Raw genomic sequence first — 27,905 nt, forward strand, 5'->3', positions numbered from 1 at the left:
AAGGGGCCATAACTCCAATTCTCTAAATCAAAGATAGGATAATAAAAACAGATCGTGGGTTGTATACCTACATACATATATACACACTCGTATCTGTGTGCGAATAGATACTAGAATTAACTTAAACTTATCTGCGATATTTACATTTACAACGTGAGACTAGGCATAAATATCCTGCATCCTAATTCTACTCCAAGGTGGTCTACGTTTCTCATATGCTGCTCTCATATGTATATGGTATGTACCCGTACTTAACAGAATCCTAAGAATGCTACCGCTAAACGTAATCTCCATTATTTGTGCTGTTTCTATATACATAATACTCTCGTTACACGGACACCTCCCTCGACTTGGAGCGCAGCTTCGATTGAAGATCCTCGTGTCCCATCTTGGACTCCGTTGTGGCTGTCAGTTGCTTCAGCGTGACCGTCTCATAGTCGCTGCCACTCTCGTCCGCGAATTGGATGTCATCCAGTGCCAGGAACTCCTGCAGATCGTTCGTCGACTTCTCGCAGGCAGTCTCCTTCTCCACATACGACCCAGTCATCGATTCATTGGGATCCGTGTCGGCTTCCAGCTTCTGATGCACTGCGGCAATCTCACTGGGATGAGTCCTCACGGTGCGGATCTCGTGCTCTGAGGCTGCGCCAGTGCCCAGTGAACACGTCGAGAGGAATCTTTGCTTGGAGTGACGTCGCTGCTTGCGGGACATGTACGGCGTGGGCTGCTTCCCACTCTTCTGTGGGACAGTCGTTGTCGTCTCGCAGGGGGAGGTGGCCTTGGAGGGGCGCTCACTGTTCGGCGGCGATCGCTCCTCCGAGCTGGGCGTGTTGTCCGCCGTTTGGGATCTGCTCGACTCCGTGTTGCTGGCCGGACTCAGATAGTGGCCGTACTTCGGCATTTGGATCTCCTCGTACAGCGGCTCTGCCTCCTCCCGCTGCGGCTCCGGCGTCTTGTCTTCGTCGTCCCGCTCGGCCACTTCCTCGAAGGGCGGTATCCACACCAAGTAGGCCGGATCCATGCCCAGATACGAGCCTGGTGCGGCGCCTGCATTAATCACGTTGTAGTCGTAGTAGTCCAGCTCGAGCTCCTCCTGATTCCCCAACGAGAACTCGGACCCGGGCCGTGCCAGCAGCTTCCTGCGGTTCTGCTTCTCCTTGGACTCCTTGGGATTGCTGGTCGTCCGGATGGTAGCAGTGCTAACCACGCTGGCGGCGGGAGAGTAGCAGCCCTGCAATAAGGATATATATAGAGACAGCTACAGCTATGATTCCGGGGGATCCTAAAAGTACGAGTACCAACTCACATTCGTCAGGGAAGAGCTGACACTCCGCGAGCCCAGGCGACCCATTCGCAGCGACTCGGACACGGAATGCAGGGAGCTGGCATCCTGCAGGCTCTCGTCCAGACGGGAGGAGAGCAACTTCAGGGTGACCGCATCGTAGCGATCCGAGTACTTGCTCATCCGCTTGCTGTTCATCGGCGGACTGTTGCACAGGGAGCTCATGCCGGACGATATGATGGACTCCGAGTCCTTGGCGCTGTCCTTGCAGCTGGCCGGCAGCATGCGGGCCTCCGGTGAGCATTCATCGTCGTCCGCTTTGGAGGACAGCACGGCATCACCGGACGACGGCGAACCGACGACACTTTCCCCTTCCAGTGAGCGCGCTGGCGAGGATCGTTCGTTCCGCAACGTCAGCATTGAGGCGGAGCTACCAAGCTCTTGGATGGGATCCCTGCAGGAGACGGCATTGAATGTTACGTCTGTCGGTACAGACAGGTCCTGTCGCCCCTCCCCCAAGGGTGGGTACTCACCCCTTGACCGGCAAGCCATCTGGGCCAGAATCCTTGAACTCCGTCTCGAGGTTCAAGTTCTCGGCGTCCACGCTCTCCCGCAGTATGGAGTGGCGCAGGTGGTGCTTGGGTCGCATCTTCACCAGGTAAATGACCTCGGAGAGGAGCGTCGTAGTCGATGTGGCACGCGACGGCGGTCCGTGCAGCGAGCTGAGCGAGGCCCGAGGCGTGTGCAGGCGTGATCCTTCGTCCTGCCGCAATGCCACCGCCAGATGATATTTCCGATACCGCACCACGTACTGAGCCCCGAGCAGGGCGCTTATCAGAATGATAATGCTGGCAAAGATCATGGCACTCAGGTGGACCAGGGTGAAGCGCAGACGTGACATCGCCGGTTTCTGGTGGATGGCGCGGCTCTTTCCGGAAATTCTAGTGGCCGCAATAAGGGTCGTACTGTTGTTGGATCCCCTGGCCCCGGCTGTGGGATTGTAGCATAATAATAAGTGCAGCCCTGAGGTGGAATTTTCAGCTAAAATCCTTACGTAGCTGCTGCTGGACATTGGCCATAAATCCGCCGGTACAGGCGGCGGCTGTTCCGTCCTCAGTTGTGGGGGATGCAGAGGATGCATTAGCCGACTCTCCCGATGAGAACTCCACCAGGAGCTGCCCGCCACTGGACTCGATTGCCACCGGAATGTGGCTGAAGACGTGGCCGCCCTCGCCAACGGCTCCCTTGAGAGTTAGGCCGCCGCCGCTCAGCTCCACCAGCAAAGTGGATGAGAGCGAGGGTCCATCGCGCACCTTGATGTACTGAGAGGCGCAGGGCAGGCGTAGGAAACTCAACACAAGCGAGATGGTTTCCTCCCCGTCCACCTAAAGAAATGGAAGTTTTTTTTTTTTGTATTGAGTACGAGTATTAAAGGGAATCCCCCCTTCGAATTGGGGTCAACCTTCAACCGGAAGTTCGATTTGAGCATCCTGCCTGACTGCCTGACTGCCAAGCTGCCTGGCTGCGTGAACGTGCCAATTGGCGGTCTAATCAACCCAATTGTATTAAACATAATCAAGGAAAAAGTTCGTCCCGAAACGTTGATAGTTTCGGGCGGCTGTACGGGCGGCTGTAATGGACTTGACAGTCGACTGGGACGAGTGGGGCATTTATTATGCATGAATTCTGTCTGTCCCACAACGAACGTCCCACTCGAACCTACCCCCAAAATGTCTCTGTGGCATGCAACATTAACTTACAATGCCTTTGTCACGGCGGCCGGCAGCATCTCAAGCGTACGGGAATTTTATTCATGGACACATTTCTGAATGTTTGGCATTGTTCGGCTTTATGGTTATTGCCGCAGACCACTAGAAAGAACAGTGACCAACGGTCAAGGGGGTCAAGTTGGGTCAAGTTGGCTCAAGTTTCGATGGGTCTTGGGGGTCAGCGAAGGGTCATACCTGTATGAGCCAGAAGGAGCGTCCCGGGCAGCTTTGAGTGGCTCCCGCTATAATCCGCTTGGGCTTCGAGGAACCCAAGTGCACAATGCAGCCACAGCGACAGCCGGGTCCGATCTCCTGACTGACCTCCGAGCTGTTCGATTTGCTCAGCGTGGTGCCGGATGTCTCGTAGATGCAGTCCCACGTGTCGGCAATGCTCTTGCCACACTTTTCCGTCTCAACGGAGGGGCCCTGCAAAAGAAAAGGTCTCTCGATTAGCTCCTCAAATATATCATTAAATATCAGAATTAAACCAACATTCTGTGTGCTTTACAAGGATTACAATTTTTATTTACTGATCAACGAAAAACAATATGAAATGTGAAACTAAATGCTTAATAGAAGAGATTAATTTCAAAGTCGTCGTCCTCTTCTTCGGCGATCTCCTCCATGCCGGATGAGCGGGTTACGCCCGTGACGCTATCAGCTGTACCGCCACTTCGAATGGACTTTGTCTCACTCGTCTTGGCATCCTCCACGGAGATAACGAGTGGTGCGGCTGCTGGCGGTGGGGCGCTGCCCTCGCTGCTGGGCTTCTTCATGGACACATCACTGCTGGAGCCTTCTGGCTCCTCCAGCGGCTCCTCCTCGGCCTCGATGAGATCGTCCTCGCGAGAGGAGGACACATACAGAGTGGTGCCAAACTCCACGTCGATGATGGAGAGCTCGTCGCCGCGGCGTCGGCCTGCAGCGCCCTCCTGTGCCTCCTTGTGCTTCGTCAGGTAGTCGGGCAGTGTGTGATCCACCACCAGGTCGACGACCTCGCTTCTGAATATCTCGAAGGGTGTGGCCTTGGGCTTTTGGGGCATGAAGCCCATCTTTCCGGGCGCGTACAGCGAGGAGGTGGCACTGCCTATGGACACCACCGACGGGGTGCGCGGCAGCTCCTCGGAGTGGGAGCTGACAATGTTCATGAGCTGCGAGAGCAGATCGATGCGTGCCAGCTTGCAGAGGGCGACCGCCTCCTCCTTGACCTCCTTGATCACCTTTGGCTCGTCGACATCCGCCACGACGAGCCGCTCCGGGAACAGCTTGACACTCTTCTCGGCTATGATGGCATCCCGCACGGTCACCTTGATCTCCTGTATCATGCCACGCAGGCGCTGTATCTCCATCTCGTGCTGATCGTGCACCACCGCCAGGTTCTTGTTCTCCAGCGACAGGATCTCCATGTGCTTGGCCAGGGTGCGAAGCTTGCCCACCGCCTCCTTCTGCTTCACCTGCTCGCACTTCTCCGCCTGCTGCTTGGCCTCGTAGGCCTTGCGGTACCGCAGCACCTCCACGTACTTGGCCTTCAGCTTCTCGTAGTTCTTGGTCAGCCCCTCGATGATCTTGATCTTGTTCACGGCGTTGCGCACCAGCTCGTTCTTGATCTGGTCCAGGGCGCTGTACTGCTCCTCGATCTCCTTGTGCTTGTCCTTCTGGTTGGTGTACTGCTGCTGCAGCTTGATCTGTGACATCACCAGCAGATCGATCTCCTTCTGCAGGGCAATGTTCTCGCGGATCAGACGGCGCGTGTAGCCCGCATTGCGGATCTCGCTGGAGCGTGTAAAGTCCTCGGATACCTGCAGCAGCTTCTGCTCCACCTCCTTCTTCAGGGCATCCTTCTCGACCACCGCCCGCTGCTCCATGTTGTACAGCGCCTCCTTTTGCTCCTTTTCCTTCTCCTTGAGATCGGCCTCCTGGTCGTCGAACTTCGCCAGGAGTATGTCGCGCTGGATGCGGAACTCGTCCAGGGAGTTCAGCTTGCCATTCAACAGCTTTATCTCCGACGTCAGCTGGTCGTGCATGGCCTTGTACTTGCCCTCCAGGTCGCCAATCTTCTCCTGCGCTATCTTGTTCTCCTCGTCCCGCACCTTGGTGATCTCCACCAGCCGCTCCTCCAGCTCGGTAATCGAGTTATTGCGCTCCGCCAGCGTTCGCTCCAGGTGGGCGGCCACATCCGTCCGATCGCTCTCCACATCCTTCAGCTTCTCGTTCAGCACAATATTCGACTCGTCCAAGGTCGACAGATGCGATCGGAGGCGGGCCAGCTTCTGGTTGAGGTCCGTGATTGTCAGCTCGTAGAAGGTCCGATCCACCATCGTAATTTTGTTCGGATCCTTCTTCTCCTTCTTTCCCTTCTTTTTCGGCGGCATCTTGATGTATTTTGTCTTTCCACTTTTTCCGGTATACTAAATTTCCAAATTGTGTTTGAATTTTGGGCGATTATCCGTTTGAATCGGCTAGGCTACGTGAATGTGAGTGCCAGGCCTCCCGTTTCGATTCAGTAAAGTAATCCAATAAATTCCTAAACAAAAAACAAAGCCCCACCGTTGTCAAGGATATGAACTTGGGTGCCAAAGCTTTTAGCAAAGCTGCCACCATAATTCCGGAGAGCTTTAGTTGATTATAAATAAAGCTAACGGAAACTATAACTTTGGCATAATTATTTCGGCAAATATGAGAGCTAATGAAAGAGGTTTAAAGGCTTCAGTGGGTCCTCCTGCATTCCCCTTGGGGCTGTGCTATATTTAAGAATTACTCTACCAAGAAGCAAATAAAACATGGATATATAATGTGGAAGAGTTCATTGCTACTTGTCACAATAATTATGGAGTGCAAACTATTTAGGTAAAAGGCTGCTGTGCTCGTGCTCGTGCTCCCTTCATTGTGCTCCTCCATTGCTCCATTGGCAGGACTGTGTGGCACCTACACCTACTGCCAGTAAGTGTGGCAAACATTTGAAAACTTGGCTGTAATTGTTCCGAACAAGTTGGCAGAACAGCGAACAAATGTGTCCCGGCCCCTATCGCTGGGGATGTTCATGCCGGAAGTTTTCGGATAATGAAATGCATGGGCGGGGCGGGCATTACGCGCACTGTGTCCCCACAAAAGAAACACAAGATGAAGTGAGCCGACACCCACCGCCGCTGCCGCTGCCGCTGCCTCACACTTGTCGGAAGTGCCGTAAAATCCCCGTGCCGCCCAACAGGCCCAACAGGCCCCAACAGGCACAGATAGCAAGTGGAATCGCCTGCCCGCCCTGCCGTACAAAAACAATGGAATAGTTGTACGGAGTGCACAGGGCATGTTGTCCTGGGGGGAGGGAACTGAACAGGGAAGCAGCCAAGTGGATTGCGAACTTAACTGAAAGAATCCCCCCGCAGGCAACGGAGCAGGAGAACAAATGCCAAAAGTTTAGCACTTATTCTGTGCGCCTCGATACAAATTTACAGATGTAAGCGTTGCATTAATCATTCACCATTCCCGCAAGCTTTCAATCAAACTTTGACAATCAGCTACATGGACGCGAGACATTTACATACATCAGGCACCCGGAAAGCCCCTTAAGATGCTCCAGGAATCCCAAGCTATTACAGCAATAGTTATCCAAAGTTCTATATATATTGTGGATAGTGGGATATCGTTTAAGTACAAACCTCACAGAACTTTGCGCCATAGCGCGGTGGTGGGGAATCACAGAATCGGTAGCGATTACGCGTTCCTCCCAAGCAGTTGGTGGAGCAAGATGTCCACTCGCTCCACGGACCCCATCCACCAGTGTCGGAATCTACAGAGTTGGAATGAAACTGTAAGCTGAATGAAAGTACAGGGGGGCGGGGAATACCTACCGCTGACTGGCAAAGTGGGTACGCAGTCCATCCGCACATCCGCCACGGCGCCAGATATGGCCTGGCTGACGTACACGAAGCAGTACTCCACGTACTTCTCGGAGAATAGTTCGCAGGAGAAGTACAGCGAGTGCTGGCTCTTGACCACCCGCTGCTCGGCGACGTAGTGCAGCGATGTGGGTGGCTTCAGGGAAGCCACATCCGCGCGCAGCTTCGCGTAGAGGCGCACCCGATCGCCCTGCTCCAGGATGCAGCCGGGATACTCGTACAGCACTCCGATGCCCGTGTGCGGATCGCAGGGGAAGATGCTACGGGCATAGACATTAAAGACAAACTCGTCGCTCCAGTCCACGCTGAGCTGCCGCCGGGTGGTGGGCACATTCTGGGCGGCTATCATGGGCCGCAGCTGGACGGCATAGTTCCCGGCCAGACCGAACAGCTGGCAGCCCAGCTGCAGGCTCTTGTGCTTGGGGAAACCACGCACCTGCTCGGCGAAGAGCACACTGGACCGGGAGACATTGAGGCCGCAGCTCCGCTCCTTGCCGCAGTAGATCAGCTCCAGCCAGAACTCGGGCAGGCCCGGAACCTTGCCGGCAACAAGGGCTTCATCGCAATTGACCTCGGGAAAGCGCAGCGTCACCTCCACCGGGCCCTTGGGGTAGGTGCGCAGGCGTACCGGACTGACGATCATCTCGGCACTGGGCCACCGCACATCGAGGGTCTGCTGCAGCCGCTCGTCCTGGGCCGGCACCAGGGTGGTCGTCGTCAGTGTGGGTCTGGGCGCACCATCCGCCTCGCTGCGGTTGCGTCGATCCAGGGCCGGGGCCGGGGGTGCATCCGATATGGTTTTGAGGTTGCTGACAACCTGCATCTCATAGAGGCCGCCCAGAAAGAAGGTCTGACAGGGCACGGTCACCTGGGTGACATTGAAGCGTGGATCCGGAAACAGGGGTATGTTCTGGACCACCTCCTTGCGCTTCCGCTGGAGCAGCACCTGGGTGCCATTGCTGCTGGCTCTGCTGCCACTGCTGCTGCCATCGTCCTGCTGGTGGTGCCCGTGCCCGTGCCCTGACGCCAAGTCCTTTTCCGGTGAGGGCACGACCTCATCAATGATTTTGCTAATGACTAAAGTGCTCATTATGGTATTCCTGCTCGTCAAGGAGTCCCTCTCCTGCTGCTGCTGCTGCTGCTCCTGCTCCTGCTGTGGCCCTCGTCCGTCGGTGCTCAAGTGGGGGGGCGTGCCAGGCGGCTCTGTGTCGTTTCCATTGAACTGAATCTGCACATGCAGGTCCCCGCTGAGTGCAGTGAATGTGCTCGGGGACATCAGGCGACCCTTTCGCACCGCCAGCACGTGACCTTTTGTCGAAATCGAGCCGAAGACAGAGGCCGGGAGCACAATGCGAGAAGAGAAGCATGAAAAGAGGAGAGATACAAATTATAAATCCCTGTTATTCATTTCTGGCCCCTTCCCCACCTCCCTGGGCCATTATTTCTAGCTATTCATTCAGCTTTTGTGTGCGCTGTCCCTATGGTGGTGTAAATTGAGATGAAACAGGGCCACAACAGCGCTCCCATTTACAGATTACGGAGGCAAAACAAAAGCAACAGGAAAAGCTCTGTTACGGAACACCGAACAACTCATACCCTTGCCACTCAATACGTTCTATGGGATGCTAGAAATATAACCCCATGACCCATGTCAAAGTCCGCTCAATTGAGTGACACTTGGAGACAAAGGCTATCAAGTATACCACTCTCTCCTGCAGGCTGCAATCTCTTCTGCTCTTCTGCTGACTATAACTGACTTACTGACTTAATAATGCGATTAACAAATGGATATAATATTAACCACAGCTTCATTTATACTTTGGAACGGACAAAAATGTGTCGAAAAAGGTGCTTCGATTTTAAATTAGATTTCTGTGCTCCTAAAGGTATTCCCTGGCCAAAATTTAGTACAGTTTCACTCACTTGTTTCGCTCAACAGGAGCAACATTATGGATGATATAATAATTTTCCACTTGACTACTGATTCGAGGCCGGATGCTATCATTTCGATTGTCTTCTTTCGCTTGCGATTCGCCGCCATCTTCTCTTTCATATTTTTTCCTTTTGCTCTGTTGTATTTGTGCCTTGTGCTCCCAATTCCCAAGTCAATGGATATGGTCCACCGGAGCTGCTGCTGGGGTTGCTGCCACACCGGGAGCGAGACAGTAGTCGCGCGCAAGTGGAGCTGGGCGCTGGCTGTTATTCCTCATTGAGGGACAATGAGCATCTGTTTAGCTCTTATCGCGGAAGGAAGAGGGTGCCGTGGCGTGGCGTGGACATATTCTGAAAGACAAATAGAGCAAGCCACACAAATCAATTGCAGGTAAAGTCTATGCAAAAAATAATACAAAAGAAAGGAAATGAGTACAGAGCTCTAGCGGGTTAGATGAATGGCTGACTATGGGGAAGCGGAGCGAACTCCCTGGCACTTTTTGAAGGGAACCAACACAGGATGAAGGATTTCGAATATCAGAAGATATCTCACACTCACGTGGCTGTCACAACTCTCCTCATCACTGTCTGGACTCTCAAGTAATTTGTGCCAGTCAAAGCTAATAGCTAATACCCTAATGGAATAGCCAACACACATTCCAAACTCTTTGTGCAAGTACTTTTAGGCATTAACTATGAATCAGCATTGCTAGAATTTATCTCTGTCTGGGACCACTTTCCGATCGAGCTTAAAAAGTCACTTTCGATTCCCAATGGTGGGTGTACAATGCAAACAATACAAATGACAACTCAACTGAAAAAAAACCTTAAAAGTAAGTGCCAACAGCAAAGGGTGTCAATGGCCCCCTTTCGGACAATAAAACATCCCCCCATCACCATCCACTCCCTAAGCCAAAAAAAAAAAACACTCCTAACATGTATGGCCTAGACCGTGTATATTGTACATACATATATGTATGTAAAATGTACATATGTATGTATATTGTATGCTTTTGTATATAAAAACTCCTTTGTGCCCCAAAAGAAAACAGAAATCAAGAAAAAATTGCTAGAGTAAACATCTGGACTATAAGATACCTGTTATCCAAAATATTCGAAGTGGATTTGTGAAGGTGAAATATTTTATACTTAATCGGAGTTCCAGCAAGAAAATGACAAATTTGTTCTAACCATAAAACCCTGTACAAATAAATATGAATGAATAATATATTAACATGGTAGAGAGGTATATTTGGGCTAAATAAAATACCTTCTGGCTCTACTGAGTGCTTACTGTGGGTGTACTCGTACACCCTTAGAGTCTCTAAATTATTGGGTATCAAATACCGAATCAACCCTCATAAATTCTTAAACCAATTACAAGTCGTGCACGAAGCATTTTTATGGCGATTATTTTCACAATTCAATGCAATTTCATGAAAGTTATGGTCCAACAAAAACGAAATAAAACAAACATAAAACTAAGGAAAATTGTGATTTTAAGTGTTCAGAGCCTGCTGTTTATGCTTCTCTCTTCAATGTAATAATAATAATAATACCATGTTTGGGCAGAATTCCAAAAATAACCATCGTTATGGGTCATTTGGGGGCACTATTGTTGCCCGTAGAACCCATACGGGTAGCTTGTAAATTATTGTGGTATAAGCTCGGCAAATTATCTCTCTAATTGCACATTTCACATGCGTTTAGTCAAAGAACATTTTCAATTTCAATTTGTGGAGTAATTTTAGCTTTTATGTGGCACTTTCATTTCCATTTTCCGCAGTAGTTTGACTGAAGCTGACAGTTGGACGCTAACGCTGAAGTTTCTGTGTCCCTGTGCGAGTATTAGTTATCAATTCGTTCGGTTTGTACGTCCAAAAACCATCGAGGGAGGACCGAGACCACCCGGAGTGTTTCGATATGTTTCCTTGCTCACCATAATTAAGTAACTTTCGTACATATACGAGTATGATATTAAACACATTCCAAAAACAAGGCAAGCAGCCCCAGCCACAGCCACAGCTCCAGGTGCGGCTATTCATCATCGGCATCCCCTTAATATGATGTCTGAATCAACGTACAACCGTGAACTTTATACAAGTTTGAGTGTAGAAGTTCTGGAGCTAGTTCCTGTCGGTTACACGTTGGATACTTCGACAGGGGCAAGGAATAAAGGTGCCTTCTTATATCAACCCCAACTCTTCCTGCAGCCTTCCTTCATCATTAGCGAAATCTGACATCGTCATTGGCATGTTGTGCACCCTGCCCCTGCCCTGTCCCTGTCCTGTGCTGTCCTGTCCCTGCCCCACCCATCCGTTCTCGTAGGAGTGTAACTTTAATTACGAACACGCACGGATCATATACCGATAGGCAGATGGCACATTGCACGCCTTTCGCGCTAATGAGTTGGTCCTGGCAGGGGATTCCACATGACACATGTGTCCGTCCGAACGGTTCTCAGTGGAGGGACCAACGCTTGCTGGTTGTAAGCTGCCTCGAATCGTGGCTTGTTTACAGCCAAACGGCAGAGCACACATCGAACTCTGTTGTGCATTTCGTGTTGCCCTTTTCTATGCCCTTGCGGAATCAGAGGGCACAATCAACTCTTGGCAATATTCGTTGCAACTTTTACATAAGCAAATTACTATGGAACAAGGCATTTCCTAAGGGCTATGCTACGGAAAGAAAACCAGTTTCCATCCCATGGATCCCATCCCATGTGGAAAATGAAAGCAGAAATCACAGCACACTTTTCATTGCCGAAAATTCGCAAAAGTTTGCTCTGTCCCCCCGCACAGTGCAACAGGGGAACGTGTCGATGCCGCCGCCCACCGTCATGATTATCGATGTCGCTGGTTGGCAGGGTACAGGACGCAGGGTGCAGGGTGCAGGGTGGGTGGCATCGGAAAACTATTAACTGCACTGTGCGGTCCTTTGAATAGGCCATTATCCTGCTAGCCAGTCGCCACCCGCCACTGACGCTAATCGCTGGCCCGGCCCAGGCCCGCTACACAGGCCTCCCAATCGTCGCAGCGTGGAAAATCAAAGTGATTGCGGCACAGAGAATTATGGTGCATGCCTGGACCTAGGGGGCAGTACGACAGGGCTCTACATGTCATTGCCCCTGCCTGACTGGTTTTGCCGTCTGGCTACCAATTCCACCCTCGCCTCTGCCACGCCAGTATCCGCCGCCCTGCGACCCCGCCAGAGTGCTGTTATTCATTATATTTTGTGGGCAGGGAAAACTCTGCTTCGACTCCGCCGGGGGTGACTCCTCGTCTATGGAAACACACAAACACACACACACACGAGCCACACAGACGAGTACTCGTCGTACCTCTACGGACGAAACTTTAAAATGCGCAAAATTCACCCACAAAGGAAAAGGGAAAAATGCAGATTTTGAATATCCACACATTTACATGCTCTGTTTACTCTTAATCAATGGACAAGGCTGAGAACGAGCTGAGTTTGCAGGGCCTTTCCCTGTCCGTTTGCGCGAGGGGAGAAGAGGGGAGCCCGCATGCGGTGGTACTGGTACTGGTACTGTTACTGGTCTGGCTCTGGGTCTTGCCACGGACGTTGTTTGGTCTCTTTGGCAAATGGGCTTAAAACTACAAATAATAAATCCCCCTAGGATGTAATTGCCCGACCTGGACCACAGCCACAGCCAAACACAAGCTTGTCCTCGTTTTACCAAAATGATGGAAAGCAAAGCAAAGCAAAGCAGGCATGTACATCGGTATTAGGCCACGGCTAAAAGGATCCACTGAAGCATACAAGGATTTTACGAGTACATAGTAAAAATGAGAAAAGTCGAAAGCAGCCATAGATTATTAACATGTCTCTTACGTGGACTGCCCAATGGAGATCTTCATAGGATCGTGCGCCTTTATCATCAATATTTCACCAACCACACCCCACATGAGCAGTAGATAGCAAGTACATAACAGATATAAATATGAAAACAGTATTTCAACTACAATTTATTTTAGGACATAATTTGTACAGCCTCTGGTGGCTCTTTGTGGTTTTGCAGCTGTATCAGCCACGAGGTTAACTGCTTGGAAACCGCTGACCCAGGCCGTCAGGGCAAAAATAAATGCATCTCAGAGCGTAGTAAGAGCAAAAATGTGGCAAGAACCACAGTGGCTCAGTTGTCGTTGCACTTGACACCAAAGCCACAAAGACTTTAACTACAATGATTGCTATGGCGCGCCACCCCTTTTTTTGGTCACAGCAAAAGAAAGCCAAGAAGCAAGGCGTCAAGTATTTAAATACCATTTGCTCACAATTTCTCGAATTTCCACCATTCCTGGAACTTTTCACTTACTGCAGAAAGTTTAGTTATCCAAAAATCAAATTCTTAGCAAAAATATCATTAATTTCTGGGAGTTTAACGATCAGCAGTCAGAGCTACAAAAAGGAATAAATCGGAAAATAGCTAAAGGCAGGGAAATTCGTTCTTAATTTAGTTTTTTCAGTGTAGTTTTCTCACCCATGCTGATTTATGCTGATTCGTACGCAGATTTGGCATCAATAGATTCTGAACAGCTCTACTTCGTTCAAGCAGAAAAAAAATGGCGAATCAAAGATAAAAGAAAAATACCCGATGATGGATCGAAATAATCCCAACACTTGCAGCGACATCTAATCCACTGGGAATGAAGCTCCTGCAAGGCGAGTACGAGTATGTGGGTTCGCTTATGGAATTGCAAAGCAATTTTAGCTCCAGACTGCAGCTACGCTGGTGGCATTTTCCACAAGACTAACCGCAACACAGGCACTCGCGTGCCCCGTGCAATTGACATTGACGTTGGCGCCAAGCTGTAGTAGGGAGTCTCCTGCTCCAACTCCTGCTCCTGCCGTGGCTCGTAACTCTTTCATCAGAACTAAGGGCACCTCATCATGCGAGAACTGCTCGCATGGAGCCTCAACAGTAAATAAAAGCACGACTACGAGTTTATTAGAATGGAGGTGAAAAGAGCTTATCCACCGCAGACGCCCTCAGGACGAATGCAATACAGAGAGAGAGAAAGAGAGAGAGAGAGGGCCTGCCATGCCTTTCACCAGGTAGAATCCAGGTAGAGCCCACCCAGCCATATGGAAATGGAATGCATTACACGGACAAAGCTACAAAAGGGGACGCCCTGGGGCAACGACTGGATTGCATGCAGGTGGACATTAAAGAGAGTCGACACCGACCCCCATCCCTCAGTCCGACCACGACTCTGACTCCTCCTATCCGCACAGCCAGCAAGTGCTACTTAATAATTGAAGACCCAGGCGTTCGCACCGTCGTAAGCTTGTCGAGAGCCAGAGCCAGAGCCCGGCTCTTCCAACGTCACTTTAATAAACGTCTGCGACGTCTGCCCAGGAAACTTAGCGACTAGACCGCAATCTAAGACAACCCCGCAGAAGCGGCTCCGAATGCAGACTAGACCCGACCCGACCCCTTTAGGGCTTAAGTGTGGGTGTGTTCGTTCCGATTCTGCCATGGCATCCGCCTCTGTGCTGCCTCTAAACTAAATGTGCACTTAAATCAGTCAGCCACATAGTCGGAGTCCGCCTCCTGTCGTCCGCACTACGAGGTCCTCGCCCCTAAGACGCCCACGAGCGAGTGCCTTGTGGCTGTCGTCTTTGTTTCGTACTGCTACAAAGTTGGGAACACAAAAAGAGAGGCACACAACTCAAGGGAGGGTACATGAAAGTTCGCTGTATTTTCGGTAGCGTCTCCCACTATGCGTTCCAAACGGAAGTCGTATCAATGTGTCCAAATATCCAATTAGAGGGTTTATTAGACGAGTACAAAAAGGGATTCCCCTACTCGAAGTATCTTTGCCCAAAACACGAGGAAGACCTACAAATGGCACCCTGAAATTTGTTGTAGTTTTTCCATCAATTCTCATTACATTGCCAGTAATGGGATCAGCTCGTACTGTGTATTAAAATGTCATGTGTTTCGTAAGAAGAATAAATAAGAATTATGTCTTCGTATCTTTAAGTTTTTCTGATCGAAAAACGGTGCCAAAAGTGAACTTCCTTTGGGGAAACTTCGAATTCAGTTAGAGATTTCGGATGCTTTCAACTTGTTCGCATTATGGTTTATTTATTCATAATTTACCATCTGGCGAGAGTGTTTCAATTGAGTCAACTAATCCAATCAAATTACGAGTCTTCACGTGCCGGATTCCCCACATAAAAGCTGTGTGGAATGCCAATGTTTGGCATGGCATGAAAATGAATTACAGTCAATTTAGTTTTGGCCTAAATATATAGATAATTCCATATTCCGCCCCCACATATCATCACAAAAAGGATGCGATAGCAAATCTGTAAATCAGCAGACAAGAAAAACGAAAATACAAATTGCGTATACGAGATTAGGGTCACCGAAATAAAAACTCCCCGAGTTGATTTCCGATTGAAGGAATCCCAGACAGTAGCCAGCGGCGTTTGAAGATAGAAGTTGGCGCAGTCACTGGCTCTGGGTCTGGCTCTAGCTCTGGGTATGGGTTCTTTCCTTATCGGCCGGAACACAATATTCATATTTGCATAACGCTCCCATAGAGTTCTGTATTGAAGCGACTCAGTTTCACTCCCTTCCAAGCACTGGCTCTTGTCTGGAACATCTCCCTTTTTCCCATTTTCCTGCTGCGCAAATGCCACAAGTCGCCTCCTCGTTCGCATCCTTATATTTGATGTCGTTGACGCTGGAACAGCTGGAGCTTGATTTGTCAGTTTTTATGGCAGACAGCCTTTGAGGCGCCAGTGCCGCCAAGCGAAAGGAATCCATTAATCGACGGCAGCGTCAGCCCAGACAGCGCGCCCAAAGGAGTTTATCCCGAAAATATAATGAGTCGGCACAAATGCTTCAGTAATTTTTTACTGAGAATTTTTCCAATTTTATGCTAACAATAAATCCTGCCATTCGTTTTGATTGATTTCTGCTTTGGCGGACATGTTGCGTGACCAAAATGCAGGATTTCATAAACCAAATGCTGAGTAAATAATAATAATTACTGCTGTTATGTACATACATACAAACCTAGGTCATGTCATGTGGAAATGTTGCTGCAAACACAATCGTATTAGTGGTAAAAACAAACACTTAAACCATCCCAACCACTCACGAAACTACCCACAAAACAGTGAGGGTTTCCATGCACGAATCTACCCATTAAACATTGAGGATTTCCATTCATCCATTCACGAGTTTCCCCACTAAACATCCACGAATCTAGCCATTAAACATTTTGGGGATTTTGGAAATTAATACCCGATAACGGCTTCAGCAGTTTTGAATAATGCTGCGAGATTGAAACTGTAAGCGGCAATATTTTCGCCTTTTCGTTCGCTTCATTTGCTGTTTGTTGATTTTGTGGTTGGGTTTTAGGGACCGCGGACCAGGGCTTCTCGGGATGATTAATGGAATGCGCTTTCGCCATTTCCCACCCAATCCTCCCCCAGAGCGTCCGTCCATTACGATAATGAGCCTGGGCCAGAACTGGAGTAATCGAAATGTTTTTGGGAATATTATCTGACAGAATCTTGGAGTATCCTTCGTATATTTTGCATGGATATTCAGTTCCCCATAAAAGTACTCTAATCAAAGGAAGGAAAGATTAGGTACATAAAAAAATTTTGAAAGTTTCCCCGATTAATAGGTAGTACGTTACGTGGAAAAGTTATCAGACAGAAGGAGGTCATTACTTTATCTGCGCAGTGGAATGCCATGCCATGCCATGCCATGCCCCAGAGGCATGGACCAATGGACCAAAATCCCAGTTGCCAGCTGCGGTGGTGGTCGGCCATAATTGTGCCAAGCGGCCAGCAATGGATCTAATTTGAATAAAAATGGTTCTCATTACGTGCAGCATCACGCGCCTCCGAGCTGTAGACAGATACATCAGATGTAGTCGAAAGTGTGGCGCCTCCACCTCCACACACACACACCTCCTACACAGATCGTCCCCTCGACCCATGGAATCCAATCTTCCTGTTCCCCATGCTCGTAGTCAAAATTGTTTATGAGAAAATGGTTTTGGGGAGTAGGCGGCAGCGAGGGAGAGGCTTATGACACGCAATAGAGAACCTCTACATCCACATCCAGGAAGCGGAAGTTTAATAGGTGGGGGCATGGGAGCATCCCCAGGAGTTGCGTGCCTGAGTGGAGGATTGCAGGAGTGGGTAAGTGGTGGAACACCACGTTGACTTCGATTTATGTTTGCCACGAGCCAACAGCCACCGAAAGTAAATTAAATTTGCATTTTTTTATTAGAAAGTATTTTGCTGAGTCGCCGAGTCGGTGGATGGGAGAGGGAAATCCCCCATGTTTGCTGAGGCCCAAAGGTGACAGACACCCTCCCTCTCGGGTTGACATCAAGTCAAGGAGGGAACTGAGTGCCTCTCCGTCTAATTGTGCCTGTTCCTGTTCCTGTTCCTTTGCGTTTGCCTTGATTATTTTCATTATTCGGAGGTGCAAGCATAGATTTGTGTTGTGTGTTTGTTTTGTTGGCAGAGACGGAAATACTCGTACTCGTACATAAGTATGCCCCACACTCGTACACTCGTACAGTCGTATAATCGCTTACCGCCGGATTACATTGTCGCATAAATTGCAAAAACAAAACCCTGAATCCGGCTTCAGTTTAATTACGCACATTTTTCCGTACACTGAAATGAAAAACAAAGAAGATTATAGGATAAACGCTCCTCGGGTATCCTTAATTCAAGCAGCAACCCAATTTGAAATTAAATGCCATGATACTCGTACAGCTGAAGAAAAGTTTGTTTGTTTGTTACTTACTTTTTCTGGCTGTATTCATTATACGAACACGACTCCTCCCATGAAATGAATTGCAGAATCTGTGAAATTATGGTACACAGACTCAATTCTCAAGTCATGTCTTACATATCAAAGGCATCTGCTTTAATCAACTACTTTATTGATAAAAACAAATTACTTATCATATGTTCAGCCTGCCAGAATAACCATCGATCTTCGGTGTCTACGCCTAGAATTCCTTGTCTTCCTTTCTCTACTTATCGCTTGGCTCGTATGATTAATATCGTTGGACTACCAATCAAAGTACTATTAATAAATAATGCCATACATTTTCTAGTATGATAAGTTTTCACAGCGTTATGCATACACATGGAAGACTATATATTAAAGCGGTTGAAGAAATCGCATTATGGTATAATCAACTAAATGTTCCCTTTATCCGAAACTTAAACAAAAATAAACCTAGATGCGTGTGGGATGGAGGTGGCGATGGCGCACACAGATACAATATTATCCACAATTGCATTACTCGAAAGCCAAGCTGAAAACATTTCCGACTGCCAAAATGGAACACTCGCACTGCACACAAAAGTTGCTCGAGCTGACATTTGAAACCGAATTCGAAAGCAAAAGTCAAAAAGATTAAGAAAGCTGTAGCATTACGACTGTAAGATACCCTGTAAGATCATCAGCAAAAAATCATTTTCAAAACCATGTCTAAAAGGTATGAAACACGTTTGCTGCTTTAGCTTCAATAACATCCGAAAATACTGATAAGGAATATGGGCTTCTTCCTGTTTCATTTATCTTTGTAAATGCTATATACCCTCTATGCTCTACTCGTGCTGGGTATAATTACAATTAAACAGAGGTAATGACACGGAGAAGCCGTGCAATACGTCTGGCATGCCATTCCGCGTGGTCATCGGATATCCTTCCCTCTGCATTCAGTGCAGAAAATGAACAGCAATTCCCTTGCGAAATGCAAACAACTTACCAAAGTGAAGCCCTTCGCAACTAAGTAAATTGTTGGCTTAACAAATTGCTAATCCCCATCCAGGCCACGGGAATGGACAGGAGACTGTTTGAATGGTTCGTAAGTTCTGATTTAAAGTAGTGAGAGTCCAGATCTCGAATTGAAATGCACTCGAGAATGTACCAGCACAGAAAAATCCTTCATCACGAAGCGTTTTAGTCTCAAGTCGCAGTGTGAAAATATTTAAATTGAATTGTGTGGCACTTGAGCAGACTTGAAGGCCTGCATTCTGCATTTCTTTCAACTCCTTGGACGACGCTTGTACTGTTCGGAGTTCTCGGAAAGGTCATTTCGCTTGGCTTTTAAGAAAATTAGTTTAAAATTAATTAAAAGATTTTCCCCCATAAAAGCTCTGTGGCTTTCAGAATACTCCTACGAGGGTGGAGGGAAAAATGGCAAAACTTGGGATAATCATCCCGACCAACTCCACACACACACCACCCCACACCCGTTCCTTGCCAGGCGGTTCGCTTGGTTGGACGTGTACGTACACCAGGAATTTTGCTCACTTTTTAATAGTTCGCTAACCGCGGAAAAGCTATGTGGAGCTTAAACACTGTTTCAAATACTTTTCCGGACGCAGAGTGTGTGTGTACGCAGCACGCTAACCCCCTTTTGGGTGGTAGCCCGATCCCTTTGCAACTCAAAAATACTTCAAAAGTCCTTGCCTGCGAGTTAACTCCAATTATCCGCCGTTTCCGAGTTGACTTTCTTTAATTTGGCAGACAAGCATCCGCTAAAGAGAAGTTAATCGCGTTGTGCTCTTACTCGTTTATTAAAAAGTAAAGTTGCTTCAAAAATATTCCCTTGAAAGGAGCTATATAAAATAATGACTGGAATGCAATGTCACGACAGAACTGTCGTCCCACTTAGTTATAAAGTTATTCATAATTTAATGTTTCATATTGTCGGAAAAATCCAATTTAATTGTCAAAGAGAACAAAACGTTCGTAACAGTCAACAGATGCTGTTGAAATCTGACGGATTTTCATTGTCAGTTTTCGCCGTTCCCTGACTATCATCTGGCTTTCAATCGAATGCTTTTGTATGTACTTGAGAATAATGCAGACACCCCCAACAAAAAGGAAAAGCTGTCAGTGCAGTTTCATGGTTCTAAGGGTGCTGCATGTACCCTGTAAGCCCTGTTCAATGAGACATATTCGTAAGCTGTTTGAAATTTGATCTCTTGCGAGATCTTTCATCTTTGGGGAATATCGTAATACGTACACATATTTAGTTATGTTTTTGCATACTTACATACGAGTATAGGTATCTCAAATCTAATGAATCAATTCTGAATGTCATCAGACAGGCATTATCGCCAAGTAAGATGGTTGGCTGTCGTCCTGCTGCAGTGGCGCTCCTTTCTGTTTCTGGTTATACTTCGAATTGATTATCCCATACCTGTCCCCGCCACAGGGAAAAAACACCCCGTGTTGCATGCAATTTTGGAAACACCACCAAAAAGAGAATAGCAATACGAACAGAGCGGGCCCAGACAGCTACTTTTATGCGATTCCAATTTCCAGTATGGTTTTAACGAATGCAGTGCCTTAAATTTCAATGAGATCACCCACTTCGAATTGAACCCAATTCAGTTCAATGAGAGGTGCCCCGACGACTTTACTTTTTCCACATATAAGGATCCAAATAGCTTATTTCTGCAACACACTTCACAATAGTTAAGCACTCGAATGCAGATAAGCCTCACACACACGGATGTCACTGCCACTGTCAGAGGACCTTTGTGCATTTGGAACCATTTTCCATCGCTCGGAAAATTCAATTTTGACAATTCTCAAGTGACACTTCGATGGCGCACTAAACAACAGAACGAGTTGCGCTCTTGACGGCCTAGAGCTCGATGGAATGGAATGGATGAATCAAATCCCAGCTACTACGACGATGTATGATACGATTGAATCCGATGATAGCGCGGCGACAGGCGAGTGGACTTTCACCCACGAACAGAGTCCAGAGCAAACTGGCGGGCACGCGACCTGAAGCCATCAGCCAAGGCGAAATAAAGCCACGAGCGCACGGACGAGCACGAGACACCACACGAGACTTCAGGCTATCCTCACTTCCTGCTCGGGGAAAGCGAGAAGCGCACGCCAGCGACGGTGTGAGGGGGTGCGCAGAGAGAGAGAGGACGCGAGCGAGCGCACGGGGTGGTTCAAACAACCACCCAGGGGGTGGCTCGGGTGGTTGGGCACGATATGTTTTGTATCGTGTGTTGTGACGCCGTCTGTTGCGAGTTGTACAAGTGGCATCTAGAGCAGGCCGGCGACAGGGGTGGAAAAGCGGGCAGCCAGACACTTTCCCCTACGTAGTACTAGCAACCGACAATTCAACTAGAATTAACTAATCGCCGCATGTAAATCTCTTGCCAAGCTATGCTAATACTGAATATTGGTACATTGGAAACTAAAATCATCTTTAAACTATAGCCCTAACTTAGTTAAATCCATTCTAGAGTAACTTTACAGTTTTTGCAACATATACGAGGCCACATTTATTTGTAAAATTAAATGCAGATTTAGTCATCAATCAGCATGAACAAAAGCACTAGAACAATTTTTAAGTAGTCAAGTTTTAGAATCAAGCTTCCTTCACTTGCAATAACGATCGGCTTTCATTTTGCTACGTCTGTCCAGAAGAGTTTCATGCAGGGATCCTTGTGCCTTGGCTTCCTCGAGCTCTTTTAGCGTGTTTTTGCTGATCAAAATCTTTTTGTCCTGAAACTTTTGGAACTTTTTCCTAAAGATCAAATAAAAACATAAATTGACCTTTAGCTTGAGAATAATTGCTTCTGCGGTGGCCGTACTTACACATAATTCTTTTCAACTTCCCCCAAGTCGCCCTTCTCTTCTTTGGGCTCCTCGTCGACGACAACGTCCCTTGCTCCATTGCTCCGAACTTTGCAAACTTCATGCTCTCCCACCTTCTTGCGCAGGGCCACACATGCATCGTCTTCGGGATCGATGGACATAAAGTGTCCGGTTTCTGCCAGCAAAGCCATTCGATTATCCTAAGGTCATTAAAAATAAACAATATAATCTTCTTTGAACACCTCTGGGGTAAATCAAACTTAGGTCCATACCTCGAATACTGGCTCCCATTGCTCCATGCTCCCAACGGCCTCTGAGCGTCCCGTAACCATACCATCCTTTTCAATTTTTAGATACTTTCCGTAGCCCGATTTGAAGGCCACTTTTCGTTCGTTGATGGGAAATGCAGTGAAAATCTCCTCCGGTTCTGGCGATTCACCAGAGCCATGAGGGGCGCCCAGGGTAAACAGACTACAATATTTATGTGTGTAATTATAAAAACGTGCCTACAGTGCGCTTATATGCAAAACATTACCCATTGTCCAGGGCCTTCAGGTAGCAGCGATTACCAAATTCTATAGCGACTGTTCCGGTCAGATCCACTGCGGCCTTCGCTGCCCACCAGCCGCCGTGATCGATTGCGTCTTCGTCGACTTGAACCTTTGGCTTTTTGGAAGTTTCCTTTTCGTCTTTATCCTTCTTGCGTTTCTTACTCTTTCTGTGGATAAACAGGAAAGGAAAACAATTATGAAAGCAAAGAACAGCAGATACAGGGTTCTATCTTCTTACTTGTGCTTTTCTCCCTTTAACACTAGTTTTTTTATGCGTACATTGTCATAATCGGACATTGTGGCTTTTATTTATAACCACTTAGAGACAATTTTGTCCTAGAATTGCGGAAAACAAATTGTTTTTATTTTTTTTACTTTGTTTGGGTTGAAACAGTGTGACCGGTGTGAAAAACAAATAGCGGACTTAACCCACTTAGCCCCCCTCTATTTAAACTCGATTTTGATATTTCTTAGCCAGCTAGGACTCTAAGCACGGAACATATAATTTTTCCGAAAGATAAATCAATTCTCTACAATCCGGATAATTTTAAATCGTTATTTTAATTGAATTGTTTATAAAATACGGTTTTAACTAGAATGGTCACAAAAATGTCAATTTTTTACATGGTAACTACACAGTGGCTACATAGTAACTACATATTTATGTAAAACCATGAATCGATATCTTTTAAATTTGCAATCAAACTTAAAATCAAAGTGAAGAAAAACCTGATCAGATATATAACTATACAAATATGTTTTTAAACACTTTATTACACAAATTGATATATGTAGAGTTTCACAATATAAAAAAAAAGAAAAGAATTTCTTAACTTTGGTTGAAGAATTATATTTTGTAAATAAATATAAATAATATATTTTAGATATTTAATTTTTTAAAGATAAATGTAAGCGTAAATAGTTGATTACACAAAATGGAACTTTGGGGAAATAATAAAAGTACAAAAGAGCAAGCAAGGCTTCGGGTGACGAAGCAGATTGATTATTTCATTGGTGTCTAAATGGTAAAGTTGGCCGATTGGGTAACAATTCAGCCGAGCTATAAAGCGAGAGTAGAGTTTGGTTTGGAATGTCACAAGAGCTGCCTGACGGCGAGAATATTAATACTTAATGGGGTCTGAAATGATTCTTTTGCATTAGGAACCACTGGTCAAAATAATGATACCGTCTGCAAGGGCATACGAATACATATAGCAAGCATAAATACAAGATCCTGAATCGTATATAGGAATGCCCTTCATGGAACAGCAACTGGTTACATATAGCCCTCCACCGAGACATGCTGCCACTGGCCCTGAAATGGAATTACTGATTAAAAAATAATACAAAATGGATGTTTAATCGTAATTACTGCGATGCCCAGGTTCCAGCCGACACCAGCGGGATTGTCGCTTGTTATTCCGCACCGCCTGCAGATGATGCCATTGAGGGATATTGCCCACACCTCGGCGCCCACGGATACCGATCGGAAGCCGCAATGTTGCTCCGTGTGGGGCGGTATGGTGGCGGCATTTGGAAGAAACTGCCAGTGTGAGCCCTCTGGAAATGTCCTTGAAATCTCCCTGCGCACAGCCAGTCGCTGTTGGTTGTCCAGAGCCCAAATTCCAGCTCGTCCCACGCTTATTGCCTTGAATGTAACACCAGCCGGCGCCTCCACCTGCTGCCACGCATCGCCGCAGGGGTTCTGCCTGCTAATGCCATAGCGGAAGAACACCATGCCGTTACGCGCCACCGTCCACACCTGACCGGATGGCCCAACGCTGATGGCTATCAGTGGCTGCTCGCTGGCAATGTGCTCCCAGGCGTCTCCGCGCGGATTTAAGCTGCTGACGCCATGTCGGATGAGCACATCGCCATTGGAGGCAATGGCCCAAGCGGCCACTGGCACATTCTTAACGTCATGCGCACTGTCCACGTCCTCGTCCAGCACATGCAGCGCCGCATCGAGTACTTTCGACTGACTCAGCTCCTGCCAAGGGCCACTGCTGCTCAGGCGGCACCTCTTCATCCACCGCCGACGACGCACGCAATCGGTGAGCTTATTATGGGCATGATAGTTGGCAGGAAAGTCAATGGCATACTGCCAGCCCTCCTTGTCGGCGCCACCAGGTATGTTGTAGTCAATAGCCCAGTCCGAGATCCATTCGCAGTGAGTGGACAGCAGCTTTGTGTGCTCCTTGCTGCGCTTCTGCCGCCCTGTGGCATCGCTCCACGTGTGCCGATCCGTGGGCAGACTCTTGGCAGTGAATCCGCTTATCGGATTCCACCGCTGATTCTCATACACGTAGTACGTGTGCGTGTCTATCATGGCGTTTATCTTTCCAGAGCCCTCGAGGCCCTTTAGGAACATGCCGCCCCAGCCGCCATTGTAAACCCATGCGGTATTGTCGCATGAAATGCCCCAGACAACGTCCACGCCGCTGTTGTAGACCCGCTTGATGTGGCCCCCCATCTGGCGCCAGTGCATCTGCTGCATGGACACAATGACCGACGGACAGCGATACAGCACGCTGAAGAGCTTGATGCGTCCACTCACGTACAGACAGGTGACACTCTCCGGATCAATGCGGTATTTGTAGTCCGTATAGACCTCATTATTCACAATGATGTGGTAGTGGTTCTGCAGTGCTCTGAAACGATGGAGAGAGTCAAAGATGAGAGCGTTATGAGCAGGTTTACTGATCCCACAGCCTTACCTGATTTTCAATGTGAATGTGGCGCCTGGAGCAAACACTACCTTGTCGTTGCATACCTCCTCCAGCCATTCGGATTCCTTCATGGAATTGAGCACTGTGGTGCGCTCATTGAAGCGTGGATTCAGATGCATCGCAATCACTCGATGCTTCTCCACACGATGCGGCTGCACCTTGACCGTCGAGTGGCACTGCAGGTCGAAGCGTATCTGATCCGCATCATCATAAACGCAGCCAGAGATCTCCAGCTCTGTGCCACAAGGCATGCCATTGTACAGAGTGTTGTAGTAGGGTGTCTCGCAGGTGGACACATCCATTCTCTCCACGTAGCCCTGGCCGCTGGACATCTGCTGCGCCTTCATGGAGGCCGCATCGAAGACAAACACATCCCCCATGTCGCTGGTCAGCCAGATGGCGTTATTGGCCGGCTTGCCCATCAGAGTATTGATTTGGCTGCACACCGACGACAGATGCGAGAGCCAATCTTCCATTTCCGAGTCGCTAGAAAACTGCAGCTTCACCGGCGAGCAGTTGACGGGCAGGTGGGGCGCGTGGATGGCCAGACGCGGCGATCCCGCCTCGCTGCAGCACTGCGCGCAAGTTATGTCCGATAGCGGAAACTGTATCTTTGTGGCCGCTCCATCGGGACTTAGCACTGTGAAGGTGCCCGAGTCGCCAGACCTGGCGCCGTCGATGCTGCCACTGCTGCTGCTGCTGCCACTGACCCATTCCAGCTCTATGATGCAGTCCTCAAAGTCCCCGCCGGGTCGTTGATAGCGGGCATCCGCGGACTTTATCCATGAAGACAGCTCTACAGCCTTTTCGAATTGGGTCTTATTCTGCAGCTTGACGAGACTCTCCTGTCGGCGCTGCAGTTTGCCCAGAATATCCTTCCGCCAGTTGGCATTCACATCCACTTTGCTATCACTGGCCGCCTGCTCGTTGAACCAGTTGGGCAGATTGTTTGCGTCGACGGTGACTGCCCCGGGTGCCACACAGCTCCACAGAACACCGCATTCGGTCCAGAACTGTGAGCCCGTGTGGTCATCGTCCTCGCCCAGAAACACATCCGATCCGTGGTGCATCGAGTCCGACTCGAAGACCGTCGAATCGCTCAGTGGATGCGCCTCCATGCCCACCACGGATCCCACACTGCGGACTGGCGACCAGGCACGTGGATTCCTCAGCTGTGTCTCAAATTTTCCACTGTTTTCGATCACATCTGCGGCAGGGGCGCTGGAGGCGTGCGAGGACTCGCGAAGTGCTGCCGTGCGCTGCTTGTGGCGGTCGTTCAGGTTCAGACTGCCAATGGTGGGCGGCGAATCGGCACTGAGCTTCCACCTTTCGTTTTTCAAGCGACCTCCTACTCCGTTGCTGGAGGAGGAGCCCGCAGAGCTGTGAAGCACCGTTTCTATAACGGCGCACGTCTCAACAACGCCCTTTTCCTTCTCTTTGGAGTACAGATTGGAGAAGCTCTGGTGCTTGGACCCAGGCGTGGAGCTGCTGCCACCGCTTTTGCGGGACACGATGGACAAGGAGCTGGAAGTACGACTGATCTGCATGGGGCATTGCAGTTGGCGCCACTTCTTGCCGGTGGGATCGGCGGCAGTCACGCCGGAACGATAATACAGCAAACGGTCGGCGGCCCCCACAGCAAATACCTAGAGAACAGGACACGTAGTAAGTAATCGACGAAGGATTCAGCGTGCGGATGGGAGCGCTCACCTGATCGTTGGGCGCCACGGAAACCATCGAGACGTTGCCCACCATTTCCACCCAACCTTTGCCAATGGCCGAGTCCTCACTTATGCCGGCCGCCTCGCCCTTGATGCCGCGTCGGAACCAGGCATGGTGATCGTTGGTCACGCACCACACAGCATCGGTGCCCACAGAAACGTGTACGATGCGGAGACCCGCGCCAGCCACTGGCGTCTTCACATCGAGCCACGCCTCGCCGGATAGGTTATCGCGGGTCACTCCTGTGCGGACGATGACCCGTCCATTGTACAAAACAGCCCAGACCAGTCCAGTCGGCCCCACACTTATCTGCAACAGTTCGCTGCCCGTGGGCGTGGCTATGGCTGTCCATCGCAAGCCCTCCGGTGCCGTTTTGGATACACCTGTACGAAACATGGCCCTGCCATGAGCAGTAATCGCCCAGACACACAGCGTGCCGGCAGCAGCATTGGGAACACTTGTGCCTCCAATGGCCACATCGATGAAGGGCTCTTGGGTGGGGTCTTTGTGCAGCGGGGCCACTGCACACCAGCTGTTTAGAGCGGCATAGCGGCGATAACGTTTCCATTTGCGACGCCGCACATATGAGTTCCACGACTTCTTTATCGAGTAGGAGGCCGGAAAGTCCAGGGCATACATCCAGCCGTCTTCCGGAAGCTGCTGGCCATCCAACTCCAGGTCCAAGTGCCAGTCCCCATCCCATTGCCAGGCCATGGAGGGCAAGCGGATCTTGTCCACACTTCGCTCCACACTGCCGTCAGCGGAAGAGTATTTGTATCGATCGGTGGGCAAAAGAGTTTTGGCGAAGCCCTCGATGGGTAGCCAGCGTTCGTTCTCGTACGACTCCTCCTTGATGCGTATGGGCACATCGAGTCCGTGAACATGTACATACACCTGTCGGTCGCCGCCAATGGCCCAAAGAAAATTAGGTACAGCGCAGATTTTCTTGAATTCCAATCCTAGATAAGGCAGTTCGCGCCATGCTCCCGAGCTGGTGGACAACGTGTACACACGCCCCTCACTGCTCGCGGCAAACAAATATGTGCTAGGCATTTTGGCCGCCAATAATTGTAATACTTATAAGGTAGTTGCTGTTCGTTCTCGGTCTTTCATTGTGTTTACAATACGAAAAATTGATTTTTCGTCCATTCTTCACGTCGACATATCAGCTGATTCGTGGGGTTGGAAAAATTTCGACTATTTCACTTATCGACTATATCGAATGTATCTTGGCACTGAAGAAACAGTCCAAAACTTTATTTGTTTTGTCTATAAATTTAATCAAAAATTATATATTTATATCGTATTTGCCTATGTAATAATATTAATTTAAAATCCGCGAAAATCAGAAAACGATTAACCCATT

The 27,905-nt window shown here is 48.7% G+C and overlaps 4 protein-coding genes across 4 annotated transcripts; all 4 read right to left on the reverse strand.

The window, feature by feature from the left end:
* Positions 1-305: 305 nt before the first annotated feature.
* On the reverse strand, positions 306-11,320 carry LOC111073195. The gene is made up of 9 exons (XM_022365402.2): positions 11,236-11,320; positions 8,871-9,152; positions 6,900-8,255; positions 6,708-6,838; positions 3,247-3,477; positions 2,337-2,667; positions 1,816-2,272; positions 1,307-1,736; positions 306-1,231 (listed from the first exon to the last, which is right to left on the reverse strand). The coding sequence occupies exons 1-9, from the start codon at positions 11,318-11,320 to the stop codon at positions 329-331; spliced, it is 4,206 nt and encodes a 1,401-aa protein (XP_022221094.2). The 3' UTR covers positions 306-328.
* On the reverse strand, positions 3,460-5,529 carry LOC111073124 (cilia- and flagella-associated protein 157). The gene is made up of 2 exons (XM_022365298.2): positions 3,560-5,529; positions 3,460-3,477 (listed from the first exon to the last, which is right to left on the reverse strand). Exon 1 carries the CDS (start codon positions 5,421-5,423, stop codon positions 3,621-3,623), a length of 1,803 nt encoding a protein of 600 aa, XP_022220990.2. The 5' UTR covers positions 5,424-5,529; the 3' UTR covers positions 3,460-3,477; positions 3,560-3,620.
* Positions 11,321-21,188: 9,868 nt separating the features above from the next.
* On the reverse strand, positions 21,189-22,503 carry LOC111073145 (protein FRG1 homolog). The gene is made up of 5 exons (XM_022365329.2): positions 22,327-22,503; positions 22,073-22,255; positions 21,810-22,008; positions 21,538-21,737; positions 21,189-21,466 (listed from the first exon to the last, which is right to left on the reverse strand). The coding sequence occupies exons 1-5, from the start codon at positions 22,383-22,385 to the stop codon at positions 21,319-21,321; spliced, it is 789 nt and encodes a 262-aa protein (XP_022221021.1). The 5' UTR covers positions 22,386-22,503; the 3' UTR covers positions 21,189-21,318.
* A 448-nt stretch (positions 22,504-22,951) lies between these two features.
* LOC111073136 (tectonin beta-propeller repeat-containing protein) lies at positions 22,952-27,751 on the reverse strand. The gene is made up of 4 exons (XM_022365315.2): positions 26,528-27,751; positions 24,806-26,463; positions 23,461-24,739; positions 22,952-23,403 (listed from the first exon to the last, which is right to left on the reverse strand). The coding sequence occupies exons 1-4, from the start codon at positions 27,590-27,592 to the stop codon at positions 23,365-23,367; spliced, it is 4,041 nt and encodes a 1,346-aa protein (XP_022221007.2). The 5' UTR covers positions 27,593-27,751; the 3' UTR covers positions 22,952-23,364.
* Positions 27,752-27,905: the final 154 nt, after the last annotated feature.

Source organism: Drosophila obscura, unplaced genomic scaffold, assembly GCF_018151105.1.
Source record: "Drosophila obscura isolate BZ-5 IFL unplaced genomic scaffold, ASM1815110v1 contig_208, whole genome shotgun sequence".
NCBI lineage: Eukaryota > Metazoa > Arthropoda > Insecta > Diptera > Drosophilidae > Drosophila > Drosophila obscura.